Here is a 16563-nt window from a genome sequence, read left to right as displayed (position 1 = left end):
CTGTTTTAACAGCCTTTCTGGACCCTTTAGAAATTATGCATGCAGGTCCTGTTTGTTAAAACTTGTTCTGATTAATTGTATACTTTGAAACGTGCAAAGTGCACATTGGAATTGTATTATTTGCTTCTTTTTGCCTTTTTTGAATATTTTTAAATCTATTTTATATGTGTTCGTACGCCACAAAGATGGCACTAATTTTATCATATTATTTGCGAGCAAATGTTTTTCTCTTGTACAAAACATCCAGTCTCATGAAGAAATGTCAACAGTGAGTGTTTATCATTGTAATATACTACAGTACAATTTTTTTATTTCAGGCAAAATGTGTCTTACTTTTTTCTCTTCTTTGCCTTTTTTGTGTTGTGCATATTTCTGCTTGAAAGGTCCTGCAGAGCAAACAAAGCTGCTTTATTTTTTACATATTTTCACACATTAACCTGCTGTTCAAAAACAACTTTCTTTCATCCAAGCCATTTTGACAGCTTGTCCCTCTGAATAATGATAATAAAACAAAAATCATTTTGTAAATGCTTGATGGTTAGATTTTTTGTGGTGTGTTGAAAACATAAGGCATTGGAGAAGAGTTGTACTCAACCCTAACCCTAGATAAAGTAGTTTAACAAGTAAAATGTCATCTTAAAACACCTCCAGTCTCAAAAATATTCTAAGTGTGCATGCAAAGCTATTTTTAAACCTTTGCATCCTCCATTATATTGCAATTATTTGTCTGGCAAAAACAAATCTGCTGGAAGTGCTGTAGGCAGTTGCTAACATGCTAACACCAACCCAGAGAGGAGTCAATACAAGAAAACAATTGCAGAAATACATCTAAAACAGAAGCTAAAATGGAGATATTGCTCCAAAACAAACTTGGAGCTGATGTAAAGAACATAAAATCTGAGTTACATGCTGATGCCTGTTGGCACCAGAAACCTTGGCACCGCATTTTGGACTAGCTGGAGGCAAGAGTGGTTTTCTTAATGCTGATTAAAGAGGAGTTAGATTAGTTCATGGCTAATAGCTTCAAGAAGCTGTTTGCTTAACATAGATTTTAATTTAGCAATCTGCCACAATTGTAAAAAGCAGGACTGCACTGTGGAATTTACCAGGTGGTCCATAAGGAGGGAGGAGTCACACTTAATCCCTAGATTAGCAACCTGAGTTGCTAAAGCATGAGCAAATGAGAACAGAACAAGGAACCACACTGTGCACCTAGAGGAGAAGTGGACTGCCTCTGTTTTTGAATCATTTAAGTGCAAGAAATTGGTAGCCAACCACGCTTTGATGTTTTTGAAAAACAATCAAATAGAGATTGAAGGAAATTTAGAGGTTGGAAGGGAACATAAGAGGTGGTACTATCCCATGCTTTCTGAAAATATCTCCCAATGAGACAATATATTATGAAAACAAAAAGGGCCCCAGCACAGAGCCTTGTGGGACACCCCAGTGGAAAGGAGCTGAAAATGACATGCAGTCATTCAAGATGACAACCAGTCCAACATGGAGATAGTTATGCACACCAACAGCTCAAGCCAAGTTAATAGAATTCTCCTAATTTATGGATTTTCTGCTTCCTGATCACGTGACGTGTGACATACACAGATGAAGATCAGCTTTAGAGACGTGATATTTATTCTCATGGTACGGGGGCGCGTTCCCATGCCCGCCCCATTAAAACATGCAATTGACGACTTGAATCATCAATGGCAGTAAATTAGTTAAAAGTTATCTAAAGCTGACAGTAAATTCCTCTCAGTTTAAAGAAAAAAAATAACTTTCTACTACATCATTATTGTATATCTTTTAACAAAAGATCAGAGCTAAGAGCTAAATGATGGTTTTAATTTATTTGAGTTTAAAAGATTCAGTTAAGTTAGAATTTTACTTACAGAACATATAAAACACAGGATAATCAGCTATTTCCTTTAAAGAAAAAAATAATTCTTCTGGAGTTTATCTCTGGTTTTGGTCTCTGAGACTCAGAAGAAAAACACCTCACATGAGGTCATGCTGTAGTTTCCTGAGCACTGTCACAAACACATGGCCAGAAATTCCAGAGACGGAGTCAATGTCGAGAGTGCGACTCCATAAAACTCACATTTGGCTTCAGTTAAGAACATTTTGTTCCTGTTGGGCAAACATTTCACAAATCATTTGGCTTAGCTTTACCTCAGCAGCTTTTAAAAACAGATTTACCTCCATGCTACTTAAGTCTGATAAAAGCTGGTTTTCTTGATCTCTGATTTAAAGCATCTGTTGGAACTTTCCATCATCTCATGCTCAGGAGGTCAAGAGCTCAGCTTTGTAATCAACCAGCTTGCATTGAGCTGGGGTGCTTCCTGAGCACTTTTGGAATAAGCAGCCATTAATCTTTGGGGTCATATGGCAGAATAAAAACTATACCAAGAGTTTATTGTGTTGTTTTCATGTAAAGGTGAATTGAAAACATTTTTTTTACCAACATTATTTTGATTAAGATATTAAACACGACTAAAGCATAAATAAGTCCATTTGCAACTTATTTTCTATCTTAAATTGATTTTAATTTAAAAACCATTACATGACCATCTAGCCAGGGGTGTACCAAGATGTTTAAAGTGGGGGCCATAGCCCCTACTGGTCCCCCCTGGGTAGCACCATCATTTGGACACTTCAATAACTAGAAGTTACACAGGAAAGTCTGAGATACTCATAGATTTTATTTTATTTCATTTGTTTCGTGTTAAAGTTAGGAGTTATAGCTCTGCATTCAATTAATTTTCATTCATAACCTGAAAAGAAAAAGATCAGAAAAATGAAATCAGTCTTTAGTTTGGGTTTACATAGCTATCAGTAATGTTTTAGGATGCTTACTGAATACATCCAGTAGATGAAGGATGAAACTCTGGTGAAGACTGTGGGTTTGGACACTTGGTTGCACATGCCAGCTGGTCCGTAACTAACAACGCCATGGACTCTCCAGACGTCATCGGAGAAGCAGTGCAAAGGACCTCCAGAGTCGCCCTGATAGAAGCAGTAAAGGAATTAGTAATGAAGAAAAAAATGAGGTGCTGGAAACTCTTTTATAACTAAGCGGTGTTGGTTCTCCGTACATGACAGCCTGAGATGATTCCATCTCCTCCGGCACAAACCATAGTTTTCAAAGCAAGGCTGCCCCACCACTCAGGTTTAGAGCAGACTGCATGCTCCACAATGTTGATAGGAGCCTGCTGCAGTTTGTCTGGGCTGTTTCCAAAATCTGAGATCGTGAAAATGGAATGAAAGAAACACATTTACAGAAATTAGCATGATTAATTTGTGCATCTATACTCACGGTCCATTGATCCCCAGCCTGTGATGTAGCAGGTGAAGCCGTGAGGCAGCATCTGGTCGGGATAGGGAAGGTTGGCTATTTCCACATAACCGTTAGCATAAATGGGAGTAGCCAGTCTCAAGATGGCAATATCATTCCTGAAAGAAAATAAGCATTTTGTCATTTTCAATTTTAAAGTCAGATATTCTTCTTTAGGATTTTCAAGTAGAGAGCAGAATTAATGGTTCCATCACAGACCATCACACTACCACCACCATGTTGGTAGGATTCTTGTTTTTTTATATGCAGTGTTTATATGTAGAAATGGATGAGAAGAATGTGAGCTCGCGATTGGCTGCTTGTTTAGATGATGTGAAGGGCTGGCTGGCATCCAACTTCTTAAAGTTAAATGAAAAGACGTCTGAGTATAATGTTTTTGACCCCCGCAACCACCGTGGCTCTCACCCTGTTTGTGACCTTTTAACTCTCAACCCCAAACGGTGTGTGTCAAGTCTCGATGTAAAGCTGGATGCTGAACTCAAAATGGCCCCACAGATAAACGGCGTAGTGGGGTCTTGCTTTTATCAGCTTCGCCGCCTGACTTGCCTCAGACGAATCCTGAAACGGAGGCATTTGGAGTCAGTCATCCATGCCTTCATCACCTCTCGCCTTGACTACGCAAACGCCCTCCTCGTTGGTGTTCCGGTCTCTGTCCTGACTCGGCTGCAGGTCGTCCAGAACGCTGCTGCCAGGTTCTTGACGAATACACACCGATGTAGCCATATTACCCCTATTCTGGAACATCTTCACTGGCTCCCTGTCATTTACAGAGTACAGTTTAAGTTACTGACTTTGTATTTAAATCACTCAGCGACCTGGCACCTCCCTATCTCTCTGACCTGCTCACTCCCTATGTACCCACGCGCACGTTGAGGTCGGCTGACCTTTTGCTGCTGTGTATGCCGCGGATGCGTTACAAATCGCGGGGTGAACGAGCATTCGTGCATGATGCCCCAAAGCTGTGGAACTCATTGCCCATTATAGTTTGGCAGGCTCCATCTCTGGCGGTTTTTAAATCTCGTTTAAAGACCCACTTCTACGATGTGGCTTTTAGACAGTGACTCATTTCAGTGTTTTATTGTATCATTGTTTTAATGTGTTCTTAGTATTCATCATGTTTTATCTGCTTTTGATCGGTATTTTTATCTTCTGTTTTAGTTGCTTAGATTGGTCGTGTTTTGTTTTAGCCTGTGCAGCACTTTGGGCAGCTCCCATGCTGCGTTTTAAATGTGCTTTATAAATAAACTATGCTATGGTGTGGTATGGTATGGTATGGTACTCCAAATAGAACGGGAGACACACCTTTAAGAAAGTTCTATTTTTGTATAGTCAATTCTTGAATATTTTGCCAAAAGTCTCAGGGATCACACATCATTTATTATTTAACTGTTTATGAATTCCTTTAAATTTATCAAAATGTGTTGCTTTTTTAGGTCATTCAGCCTACCTCATGTTGCCAGGCAGATTCTATTTAAGTGAGTTCTTAAGTCTGCAGGTTTGAAGGTGAAAGTGAACTCAACAATTTATTTATTTATTTATTTTGCATTGAGCCCAGGTAAGGATAGATCAATATATTGATATATCAAGGTATTGATCCAGTCGATATTTAACATTTTTATATACCTTCTTAAGATCAGGCACATCCCGGGACAGCCAAGTGCTGCTGCAGAATTTAATTTAAATGTACATTTACATCCCTGAATAACATCTACATAATAAATTCCCAAAAATTATTTTCAACTAAAATTTCTTATGTACCAGTTTTGAATTTATTCTCAGTCAGTTAATTGATTTGTTTGGTTGACTTTAATTAAATGTCTGATTTTAACACTGATCAGTGCACAAAATTTAAATTTAACAGTCGGTTAAATTCAGTGTTCAAAACCGATTCAGCTGACGTCGATGTAGTGACATTTTAGCACGAAGGTGGAAAATGCCTATAACAGCCATGAAAGTTGTTTCCCACCATCGCAAATAAAACCTGACCAGAAGTCTGCTGTAAATGACACAAAAACTGAAGAGATTTAATTTAAGATGATGATCTTCTACCCATTGCCGAGATCTCCATTCCAGTCAGGATGGACAATAATTCTCTTCACTGAGATGAACTCTTCGCTGCCTTCGTATTCAGCCAGGTTATACTCGCCCACCACCACCTGATAATGACTGGCGTCCGTGCTGAAGGAAACAAGAAAAAAAAAATCCCGATTATCCTACTAATCCAGTTTAGCAGACATGACACACCAGTCAGAACCCAAACCTGAGGATACAGTGAGCTGCCGTCATGATGTAGAAGCTAGAAATAACAGAACCGCCACAGATGTGAGAGAAATAACGATTACCGGATGAGTCAAACTGCAGAGAAACCTGAAGAGAAAACAAATGCTCTCTGCATCAATACATCCTGAATTATGATTGATAATCATGGATGTGGCTTTACCTGCGTTTTCCAGGTGTTGGGTTCAGCATCACTTCCTCCTATCACCCTGTCATTGTGTCTGAAGGGTTCTTCAGCACAAATCAGTCCTTTGGAGAACACACAAACACACACAAGATGCAGCAGCAACTTCAAAATTTGCAAAAATTCAAAAAAATTTGAAAAGTTTGGACTTCTTGCTGCGATCTTACCAAAGCAGGACACAAGAGCCAGGAGCCAGATCATTTTGGACGAATGAGGACTAGATGCAGTTACCTATTAACTATTTATACCCGTTTCATGCTGAAAGACCTTCAAAACACAGGTGTTAAGTCACCTGTCAAAACCAGCTCTAGAATTAGCACAACATATACAGATGGATTTTAAAATGCAGCTTCATTGTCAAACATTTCAAATCTCTACATTCATTTTCAAAATAACATTTCTGTTAATTATACCATATTTTTAAGAAACATCAAAGGCAGGAGAACTTTTTTCAGTATCATTTATTCTAGTGATGGGAAAATAACAGGTGCATTGGTGTCATGTCAACCAGGCCGCCTGTGAATTGTGCGAGTCGCACAGGTTTTCCAAACAGCTCATCTGCCAATGTAAAGAGGAAAATGTTCCACAGCCTGCAGGCCTCAGATTAATCCTCAAAAAACAGTGCAGCACAAGATAAATATGTGGTGTTTATCCATGCAAAAGTACAACTAAAGTACAAAAATTAAGTGTTTTGAAAACTTTTTGATGTTGATTGAGTGAAAAAAGCTTAAATGGTCAAATGTTTAAATACTTCGACATAGAGACGATAGAGTACAAATAACCTAAAAAGCAGTTTTTTTATTTTTTAGGAAAATTACCAAAGCTTCACAGTTTGAACACTGTGTACATTTGCAGACTGAATAAGTTTAAAATTAGGATATTTTAGAAATAGTAATTTATACATCAAGACTTCAATCTTTTATACCAATTAATGATCAAAAACTGTTTATCTATAATATAAAATTCAAATAGTATTATTAGCTCACTCTTTTACTGAACCATGACCCCTAATTCGGTGCCTATCTTCAGCAGTCACCCTAGACAAGTCACAATCATCACCAGGCCATACTTAATAACATTAATTAATAACTTACTCTTAAAAAAATAAATAAAACATTACCTTTATGTTATTTGATGTTGTCTGATAACAAGATTTTGATTTTCATTGTATTTTTGCTGCATTTGTTTGTATTATTTTTATTTAAACTTTAAGTATGTTTAGAAAAATAATAAAACATTTTTAATTATGTTTATGTATTTAGCTGAAGCATTTGTCCAATGCAATAAATGACAATGACGCCAGCAGGTTGTCCTTGAGGCTAACAAATTTAAGTATTTATGTAATGTAAATACTTTAAATTAAGCATGTGTATTAGGTATTATTATAATTATGTAATTTTTAGTAACTGGGGTACTTTGAGGTGACAACTCTAAGAAGGACGACTAATCAAGTATCGAATCTCAGCTCTGTAGAATTTGGATAGCGGTTCGATTTTTCTGTTATCTTTATTGTTTCGCTATGCCTTTCTGTGTTAACCTGCACTGTGATGCAAGTGCTAGGCTAGCTAGCTAAAATCCGGTGTACCGTAACTTTTACCAACAATGACTGCTAACAAATCTCTACCTCAGTGACGTTTAGTCCAGATTAGAACCGGGGGGAACAATGGGGCTTGTGCAAGGCTCGCTTCTGCCAGATGGCGGAAGTAACTCTGGATATCACGTCCATGGGGTACGTAAAAGGTACAAGGTTAAACATGTTCATTTGTCCCAGCCGTCTTAGATTAATATTGAATTACGTGTAAAGTTGGACTACTTGCTAATTTCCTCTAATCTCAGATCGAAATTTTTGAACAATTTGTTTCACAAAAAGCTGAACTTGTGAATTTATCAGTCGTGTCCGCCCCAAATGAGTTGGCATTTGGCACACGCCCAAATTCTTTGGCACAAGTTATAAATTTAAGGAGTTTAACTATATGATTGTTTAAAACTAATTAAAACAAACAATCAAGTTACTTAAAGTGGCGCACTGAACTGTATAAGGCGAGCAGTGCCCGTAATTAGCAGACATTGACATTTGCGGTACCTGCAGCGGACACATGGGGGCGACAGTGTTCCAAACGGTTCAGAATCTGCATTATTTATGTTTTAGGTTCAGGAACACTCTCCTGCCTTGAAGGCTGGTCTGGAGCCTTTCTTTGACTTCATCCTCTCGATAGGAAACACCAGACTTGTGAGTAAACTACTTGGAGCAGTTCGTATGCTAAATGTTGTCAATATAAGCAATCAAACTATCAATTGATTAATGCCAATTAAGAGCTAATCCATTAATCAGCATTAATGGAAAATAAGATTGCAGTTCATATCTGACATTTTGCACATTTTTTATAAATTGCAAGTAACATGCAGCTGTTACTATGAACAACAACAGGAAAATATTCTAAGTTTTTTGCAATGTTTTACAAGATGATGTAATTTTCTTGTTTGCAACCTTCTTTATTTTACATTTTCACATTTAAAAATAAATAATACATTTAAACAGAGCTAAATGATTTATTTCTGTATTTTATACAAATAGATGATTTAATTTTAAGAGTCCAGTAGGTTTTGTGGCTCTGTAGGAATTCCATTTTCTCCCGCTAACAAAGTCGGATACATCTGCACGTTTTCCCCAGAATAAAGAAAGCGACTTGCTCAGGGACCTCCTTAAGGCCAACATGGAGAAAGCGGTTCGACTTGAAGTGTACAACTCTAAAACCCAGCGTGTGAGGGAGCTGGAGGTGACGCCCAGCAACATGTGGGGGGGTCAGGGTTTGCTGGGCGCCAGCGTTCGCTTCTGCAGCTTCGAGGGAGCCAATGAGAGCGTGTGGCACGTTTTGGTGAGATCTAAAGAACACAGGAATTTATACAGGTATTATGTTTATTAAATCCCTGTTTTTTGCCCCAGGATGTGGAAGCCGACTCCCCTGCAGCACTGGCTGGTCTGATTGCACAGGATGACTTTATAGTTGGAGCCGACCAGGTGTTACAAGACGTAAGCTCTCACTTTAGCTTCAACATTAAACCGTGCAGCTGTACAAACAGTCACTTTTTATTCTAACCTGCAGTCAGAAGATATCTTCTCTTTGATTGAAGCTAATGAGGGGAAACCTATGAAGCTGTTGGTGTACAACACACACACAAATCAGTGCAGGGAGGTGGTGGTGACGCCAAATGGAGCGTGGGGAGGAGAGGGAAGGTTGGTCATCATACTTAATCCTGCATGAAAGTGCATTAAACACATGCATGACCTTTTATTTTTTATTAGCTTAGGATGCGGGATCGGCTACGGCTATTTGCACAGGATTCCAACACGACCCGCTCAGCTGGACCGATGTGACGAGGCATCAGGCCTCAGAGAAGCTCAGGTAAGCATCACTTCCTGTCCTGCCCTCTTTTCCAGAGACTTTTATGTAACAAGTATTTCTTTAGGTGGCTTCCTCGGCTGAAAGTGGCTCAAATATTGAGGAGGAGCAAAGTCTGAGTTCAGTTTTTCCCAAGCCGCAGCACATCGGTAACCAGATCTTATACGAGCTCAATCATTTTGTATCTTTTCACACACAAAAAAGAAAATAACAAGGTTTTGTGTGATTCTGTTGTCAGACGATTCCAACGCACCCAAAGCCACGACTCCAGATCTCACTGAACACGATTCCATCGGTGACGAAGGCCACAGCTCCATGTTTGCGAATCGCAGAGACGACACAGATCCGTGTATCTTCGGTGCGTCCTTCACTCTCCCTGCAGCACCTCGAACCAATCCTAACTAATATTTAATATTCCTTTATTAGATCATTCATCGTTTGATCAGAGAGCTCCGTCTCCAGAGAAAACAGAGGAGTCTGACCTCCATCGGGCAGAAGAGTCCGGTTTGGACCTGACCAGAGAAGCTACGGATGACATCACTGATGCGAACATCCCAGAAACGCTGGATCTGAGCAACACCGAACCTTCCAGCTCAGGTCAAACTTTAGAGGAGAGGTTGGAGGCTGATGCTGCAGAAGCGTGAGAGAAGATTTAAAGAAATCATTGATGCAAAAAAAAAACCAACCTTTTATCACTGGGACTTTTTGTTTAGAGGGTTTTATTTCCACCAGTGCCGCTGCTGCATGCTACGTTGCACATTTAGGAGGAATGTTTTACTTATCCAGCACAGGAGAAATGAAGATGAAATAAAAACTGAATGTATTCTTGGTTTAGACACACTGGATGAAGCTTTAGTTCAGTTATTTACTGGAAAATATCTGACTTGTTTGCACAAAAAAGTCTAAATATGGAAATAAAAATGCAGCTTTGATGTTTCCACTATTATGAGGGTCTGGATTATAATTTATCCACGTTGGAATGTATGTGTTTGTTTTTTAATCTCAGGCATATTTAAACCTTTCTGCCTTTTAAATATTATTGAAGAAAAAAAATCTTTATTCTATGTTTGATTTTTAATCGTTATAAATTGGTGAGTGTGTGTGGCTTTCTGCTGTTTTTTTTAAGAGTTTTTTTTTGTGAAATTTTGTTTCTGGTTTGAGGATTAAAGAATCTACTTGGATTGTCATTTTTTATGTTTATTTTTCATTTTATTACATTTTTTATTTTAAATGTGTAAAAATCTATTCTAAATTAAATGATTCAAAAATAATCATAAGGTGCTATTTAAAATCAAGTTTACTTTAATAATTCCAACTTTTAGAATATTATCATTTTATGTATTTTGTTCATTTTTAAAGTTACTCTAATTATGGAGAAGTAACAAAGTAATAAAATTACTTCCTTTAAGTAAAGAGATTAAACAAGCAGTGGACAGTGATACATTAAAATAAAATTTACTCAAAATTAGAACCAAAGTAATCCCATCATGTTATTCCTAATAAAATAAGAATAATTTTAGCCAAAATTATAAAGATATTTAAATTATTTGCTGATCTCAATAAATTTGTAGTAAAGAAGAGGATTGGGCCGCTGCAAAAGAAAAACAATTCTGAATTTATTCTCAGAATTCTCACATTTTTCTCAGGATAATGACTTTAATCTCAGACTTCTGAAATCTTTTACAGAATTTTCTCTTTTTCTCAGATAAAAAAAAAAGATTAGGTCCACTGAAATAAAATAATTTTGACTTTAATCTCAGAATTCTGAGATTAAAGTTGTAATTCAGAGTGAAATGTCTGATTTGTTTTCTCAAAATTTTGACCTCAGATTTCTCACTTTTTGTTTTATCAGTTCTTTTTTCCCCTGTCCTGTCTGGCTGTGAAGCAAACAGATTTAATGTCTGAATGAATGCTGGTGACAAGCCTTACAGATGTTACCCTCAGGTGGAGCATCAAAGCTTCTGCTTTAATGTCACACCTGATACTGATTCTGACATTTATCTGAGAATTACAACTTTAATCTAAGAATTCTGACTTCGTGGAATTCTGACTTTTTTTCTCAAAATTCTGACTTTAATCTCAGGATTCTGTTTTCTCACAAATCAAAAGGTCAGATTTTTCTTTTCTTTTTTTTTTGAGGGGCATCAGAAGCTCAAGAGGTAGAGTGGGTCATCCAGTAATCAAAAGTTTCAGATTTAATCCCAGGACCCGACAGAGATCTCTGCTGTTGTGTCCTTGGGCAAGACACTCAACCCTCCCTGCCTGCTGGTGGTGGTCAGAGGGACCGGTGGCCCAGGGCAGCCTTGGCTAAATTGTAGCTCATTGCCACCAGCATGTGATTTAAAAAACAACAGGAATTAAAAAAAATGTAACTTATGTTTCATTTAAATGTGAAGTTTTGGGGTTTTAAATGAAACCTGATTTATCCTTAACTTTAGTAGAAATGACGCTTCCAGACAGCAGGTGTCAGCAAACATTTCCTCATGGATCCAAGCGGGTTTTCCTTCACTGCAGCTGCAGAAATGAAGACAGATTAGGACTCAGAAGTGATGCACAAGCTGCAAATCACATCAGCTGCCTGGAAACAAAGGGATTTGTTTGCAGAAACAAAATAACAGCTCGCTTTATTCAGCAGGATTTGTCTGCTAGAATTAACCTCGGTGCATTTATTGCTGATTTTGCAAATAAACTACAAAAACACGAATGGTTGGAAATCAAATAGATTCAACCCGCTGATTGGAGATTACTTCTCTAATTGGAAGTGTTGTCAGAAAATCTACCTAAATGTAGAATTTGCAGGCAAAACATTGGTTGAGTAAAAGCAAAATGTGGGAAACGTGCCTCAATTATTTACCAGGGCACTCCTCAGTAGGGGGGATGGGCATCATGGGAAAGAAAAGAGTGTCTAGAAGGGGATGGATTTGTGGTTTTTCTCTACGGTGATGGAGGGGTGTTTTCCCTCTGTCCAGTTTTCTGCACCAGCAGGAAAAAAAAAGCATCTGTGTGTCAAGAGGAGCGTGGAAGTGAGTAACAAGGAGGCCACATCAGGAGGAGCACGTCTTCTTTTTCCTCTCTTTTGCTGAAACAGTTTCAGAGGACGCTGTGACGCAGCCGAACCCACACGTCAGCTCGGCTTTATCTCAAACCCTCTGAGAGGCTAGGTTCACAGGCAGCAGCACAGCCTCGTGCTGCAGCATGACAAACCGTGAAACAGAGAAGCTACCATTTAAAAACACGGAGAAAGAGAGAGAGAGGGGTAAGATCTGGGTGCAAGGAGGCCAGTCCCTGGGCAACATTTAAATGATGTGGATTTGGTGTGAAATGGACATAAATCTGTATAAAAGTGGGATTTAGCACAGCAAAAAGAGCCATTTTCTCCATATGTGTGGGGACAACTTCCCAGATTTTTCACTCGTTTTTTTTCCCCTCACCTCCCCTTCATCATCACACAGGAGCTGGAACATGGAAGCTGTATTTAGAAGTGCTGTGATGTGGATTTGCATAAAAGAGTCACACCATGTGTCTTCACAGTGTGTGCGTCAGAGCCTGGGAATATTGGGAATGAGTGCTCCTCCGTGTCGGACCACCACCTGTAATCACACTCATTTATGCAGCCGGAGCGCTGCTCTGAGGGCTCTGAATCCATTAGGTGGCCGTTTGCATCCGTTCAACTCAAACAGCAGATTTTCATCACTTCCACATTGTTTTTTTAAGGTGCTGCTTCCACAGGGAACACTGTGTCTGAACTAGCCTCTAATGTTTTGTTTCAGTCCGTTTCCACTAGAACCATGAAAGTCATTTATGTCAATAGTTTAGAGGGTTGGTTTGAGTATTCAGTGTTTGCAGGGTTACGTCTTCTTTCCAAGACCTCTGTATTTCACCCTAACATTCATTCAACTCCTGGGCCAAGACCCAATTAGCATCATCAGTGGTTATGGCTTTTTCAGTAGCCATGTTTGCATTGTGTTTTCTTCATTTATCCTCATGCAACTGATTCCAGTGAGAAGCAGTAAAGGAGGCAGACGGATAAAGGTTTGGGTCAGCGTTACGCGGTGAGCATGAGTGGAAGGAGAAGCACGACTCGGCACCCTCCCTGCTGTTTGTGACATATTTGGTGACGTGTCCACCGTCCCTCTTGCCTTGGTTCTGACCCTGTAGGGAGCTGTCTCTTAGAGTGAACCTCATCACACGTTTAACTGTTACCCAACAAGCAAATACATGCCTGGTTTCAGACTCCTTTTGCCAAAACATATAAACAAGACATTTGATGACATTCACAGTTAGACGAATGCAAACTGTTGACTCAAACCTCACAATGGTGGAAACATTTGTTAGAACTTGGACAGCCTCTGCTTCCATTTCAAGTCAATCTCTTTGGGCTCCTTTGATTGGTTCCATCACATAGCGATGATGGGGGGTCATTGATATTGTCCTGCGGGGTGATGTGGGTGATGGAGTGGAGGGTCTGAGTTTGGAGTAGCCGGACGTTCCCTGAGGGTGGGTTCACTGGGGGTGTCTGGGGCTGGGGGGCTGCTGCCTCTCTCTGGAGGTGCTTGGGTTGCCTTGGGGGGTGGACTACTGGCGGTTGTGAGTGGGGCCCCTTGGGGGACTTGGCGGTGGCCATGGTTGCTGCCTGGTGGCTGCAAAGCCCCTGAGTAGGTCTGGGTGGGGGCTTGGGGTGTGGGGTTGGCCAGCCCCGTGTGGGGATCTGGGTGAGGCCTTGGGGGTCGGGTCCTGACATGTATGTTGCCGGGAAGAAAGCGGGAACATACGGCAGTGTCTGGCCCGGGCACAGGGGCCTCGGGTAGACCTTGGCTCCTCTGCTGTCTATCACGGGGGAGGACCCAACCATACCTGGATGTCCTATGTCTTATATATTCTGGAAGCTGTGCAAATGCAGGGATGGGAGTAGATATTCTGCTGGGGTGGGGCTGCGTTGGTTCCCTCTGACTCCGTGAAGCTCTGTGATGCTGCTGCTTTGGGCCTTGGCAAGATGGGCTGAGGTCTCCATGCCCTGGGTGGCATTTTGGCAGTGGAGGTGCCTATTGGGGCCAGTGGGGGAGCTGGCTCCCTGGAGGGCCTAGGCCAACCAGCCATTCCTCCCCATCCCCACACAATTTTCTCCTCCTGCTCCCTCACATCATCACACAAACATGCACATAGGACTTTGGGGGTTGGACAAGTCAGGGGGTGCGGGCATGGACCCCATTTCCGCATTCCTGTGGCAACCTGCCCCCCCCATTTTATTTGTACATTAAACACTTCCACCAACAACATTCCACGCAAACACACACTTAGGGCCTTGGGAGTGAGCACAATCAACGGCTTTTGGCAAGGGGATATTTCAGCCTCATCCCAGGTGCCGGTGCCCACTTCCAATTTTTAACTGCACTTAGACACAGAGGGCTGTGGGGGGAAGAGGGGTGGTGTGGTGGCATCAGCTGGCATAGGCCAGAGGATGCCTGCACTGCTCGCTCACCACAGCCATGAATACACCTCATCAACACGCACCAACACTGTATTGGAGCAGGCGGAGGGAGACTAGGGGTCCTAGCACACCTCTGTTGTTGCTTGGCTTCCCGGGGCTGGAGGCTAGGAGGGGGATCTGGCCATCTGCTGGGGTCTGGGTGGTGGGTCGCTTTGCTCGGCATTGGGGGGGGCTCATCAGCACCCCAGCAGAAAGGGCTGAACTCTGGGAACCGGTGATGGTGTACCCTTGTGCAGCAGTACCGGGACCAGAGTGAATAGGGTGTGTATGGGGAGCATGGGTGGGTGTCTGGAGAGCATTTTTGTAAGTCTTAGATTGTGTGTGTATGTGTGAGCATGAGGGAGGGAATGTGTGACTGTGTTTGTGTACGACTGTATATGTCAGGTGGGGCCTTTGACTCCTCTCCTCTCCTGGAACTTCTTTTGCTGCTATACATCTTCGCCTCCCCTCCCCTCCCCTGTCACACTTGGTGTGGAGTGTGGAGCCTTGGTCTGCCTGAGTGTTTCCGGCTCCCGGGTCAGGGGGTTTAAGATTTTTAGCGTCTGCCTGATTAATCCCGGTGGCTGCCTGGTGGGATCTGGGTACCTGGGCTCTGTTGGGTCCCCGGCGGGGCTGGTCGCCTCTGGGTCCTGGGTCGATGGGTTCCGGGCTCGGCCGGCTAGGGGGTGGGAGGCTGATATCCCCCGGGACTCTGCCGGCTGCTGGTTGTGGCCCTCCGGGGCAATACTCTGTGCCTCTCGAGAGGGGTAGGTGCTTTTCTGGTCGCAGTCTCCCTGGGGTCCCTGCGCTCTGGGGCAGCTCCTGAATCTCTGAGATTTGGAGCTCCTTCCGTCTCCTACACATCTTTGGGTGGCAGATCTGTGGTCCCTCACACTCTCTATTGGATGCTCCTTTAGAGAAACCTTACAAATACAAGCGCGTGTACGCACACAGGTGCTCACATGGTGCTCTCAAAAGTATGGACTTGGGCACGTTCAACACATGTCTTAAGGCTGTGGTTGGCACTTAATACATTGTGATTTATTATCGTGATTGTTCAGTAAAACAATGTTGATTTTATATTTCCTCATCAGGTTGATGAAGACGAGAGCCAGAGATTCTGCGTGGTGAGCTTTAAAAGGTCAGGCGGCAGGGGGTTGGTGGAGAGCGGACAGCCAGGAGTTGGAGCTGCGTGAAGCGGAGCTGAAAGAGGTACTAGGACATGGCTGGAGGAGATGGTTCTAAAAACAAACCCAGGTTGAGTAATCATCCGGCAAGGGTGTTGAGGAAGTCAGCTCCTTAAATACCCCCTGGAGAATGACTGGAGATGAGCTGCAGCTGGCCGTTGCTCCCGCTCTCCAGACATGCCCACCTGCAGACTCTCAGGCTTAAAACATGGTGAGAGTAAAAACAGCCCGTGACAACATGCATGTGTTAGGTACAACTCCACAACTTCACACTAAGAGTTACCCTCTAAGTATCTAAGTGAGGGAGTGATTCTCTGAGGGATTTTGGTAATGCCCTTTAAACTTGTCAAATTCTGATTTGTCTAAATTTGCCAACAAACAGTTGATAAAAATGGATATCCCTCAGTTCTCCCCAGGTGAGCTAAGCAATTTGGAACCATCCTTTCTTTTGACTCAAACTCAAAGCCTCGCTGCAACTCTTGTGATGCAAAATAGATACGCCAGCTTCCTACCGTCACCTGGAGGGTATCTCAGACCAGACAGGTCATGCTCGGAGCTGAACTATGGGTTCCGTTGCCTAGAGGTGTCCACACCGACCGCTTGGCCCCCTGGATCGCATGAGGACCTTCAACACAAAGGGTTCGTAGACCCGGCACAAATGGTGTCAGAGGGTTTTATGAATAATCTCTAGCTTA

General features: G+C 41.7%; 2 protein-coding genes and 1 long non-coding RNA gene across 4 annotated transcripts in view; 1 reads left to right on the top strand and 2 right to left on the bottom strand.

The window, feature by feature from the left end:
- Nucleotides 1–2679: 2679 nt before the first annotated feature.
- LOC107382814 (chymotrypsin-like elastase family member 2A) lies at nt 2680–6111 on the bottom strand. The gene is made up of 8 exons (XM_015955125.3): nt 5981–6111; nt 5793–5878; nt 5613–5719; nt 5402–5530; nt 3314–3450; nt 3093–3238; nt 2854–3003; nt 2680–2771 (listed from the first exon to the last, which is right to left on the bottom strand). The coding sequence occupies exons 1-8, from the start codon at nt 6012–6014 to the stop codon at nt 2754–2756; spliced, it is 807 nt and encodes a 268-aa protein (XP_015810611.1). The 5' UTR covers nt 6015–6111; the 3' UTR covers nt 2680–2753.
- Nucleotides 6112–7332: 1221 nt separating this feature from the next.
- LOC107382812 (Golgi reassembly-stacking protein 1) lies at nt 7333–10157 on the top strand. Of its 2 annotated transcripts, none has more exons than XM_015955123.3 (9): nt 7333–7542; nt 7963–8043; nt 8486–8689; nt 8758–8844; nt 8918–9048; nt 9118–9217; nt 9282–9363; nt 9453–9572; nt 9641–10157. In XM_015955123.3, the coding sequence occupies exons 1-9, from the start codon at nt 7477–7479 to the stop codon at nt 9856–9858; spliced, it is 1089 nt and encodes a 362-aa protein (XP_015810609.3). In that variant the 5' UTR covers nt 7333–7476; the 3' UTR covers nt 9859–10157. The 2 variants fall into 2 exon arrangements, with proteins under 2 accessions (XP_015810609.3, XP_015810610.1); XM_015955124.3 differs by having other exon boundaries at nt 7422–7553.
- Nucleotides 10158–11591: 1434 nt separating this feature from the next.
- LOC139070604 (uncharacterized) overlaps nt 11592–16563 on the bottom strand; it is a 34752-nt gene continuing 29780 nt past the window's right edge. The window contains exons 2-3 of the long non-coding RNA XR_011521091.1: nt 16381–16493; nt 11592–11728 (exon numbers count right to left, since the gene is read on the bottom strand). This is a non-coding gene — a long non-coding RNA (uncharacterized lncRNA). The remainder of the gene's footprint in view (nt 11729–16380; nt 16494–16563) is intronic.

The sequence above is a fragment of the Nothobranchius furzeri genome, chromosome 7 (genome assembly GCF_043380555.1).
Source record: "Nothobranchius furzeri strain GRZ-AD chromosome 7, NfurGRZ-RIMD1, whole genome shotgun sequence".
Taxonomy (NCBI): Eukaryota; Metazoa; Chordata; class Actinopteri; order Cyprinodontiformes; family Nothobranchiidae; genus Nothobranchius; species Nothobranchius furzeri.
Note: the sequence above shows the minus strand (reverse complement) of the source record. Positions and strands in the feature narration are given on the sequence as shown.

What these genes read in the sequence shown, in the direction of transcription:
- LOC107382814 (XM_015955125.3), bottom strand. Translation starts at nt 6,014, where the DNA reads ATGATCTGGCTCCTGGCTCTTGTGTCCTGCTTTG. An exon ending in CCAACACCTGGAAAACGCAG is followed by an intron (nt 5,720 to 5,792) that starts GTAAAGCCACAT and finishes TTTTCTCTTCAG; the next exon opens with GTTTCTCTGCAGTTTGACTC. An exon ending in AATGGAGATCTCGGCAATGG is followed by an intron (nt 3,451 to 5,401) that starts GTAGAAGATCAT and finishes ATTTTCTTTCAG; the next exon opens with GAATGATATTGCCATCTTGA.
- LOC107382812 (XM_015955123.3), top strand. Translation starts at nt 7,477, where the DNA reads ATGGGGCTTGTGCAAGGCTCGCTTCTGCCAGATGGCGGAAGTAACTCT. An exon ending in CGATAGGAAACACCAGACTT is followed by an intron (nt 8,044 to 8,485) that starts GTGAGTAAACTA and finishes CGTTTTCCCCAG; the next exon opens with AATAAAGAAAGCGACTTGCT. An exon ending in CACAGATCCGTGTATCTTCG is followed by an intron (nt 9,573 to 9,640) that starts GTGCGTCCTTCA and finishes TTCCTTTATTAG; the next exon opens with ATCATTCATCGTTTGATCAG.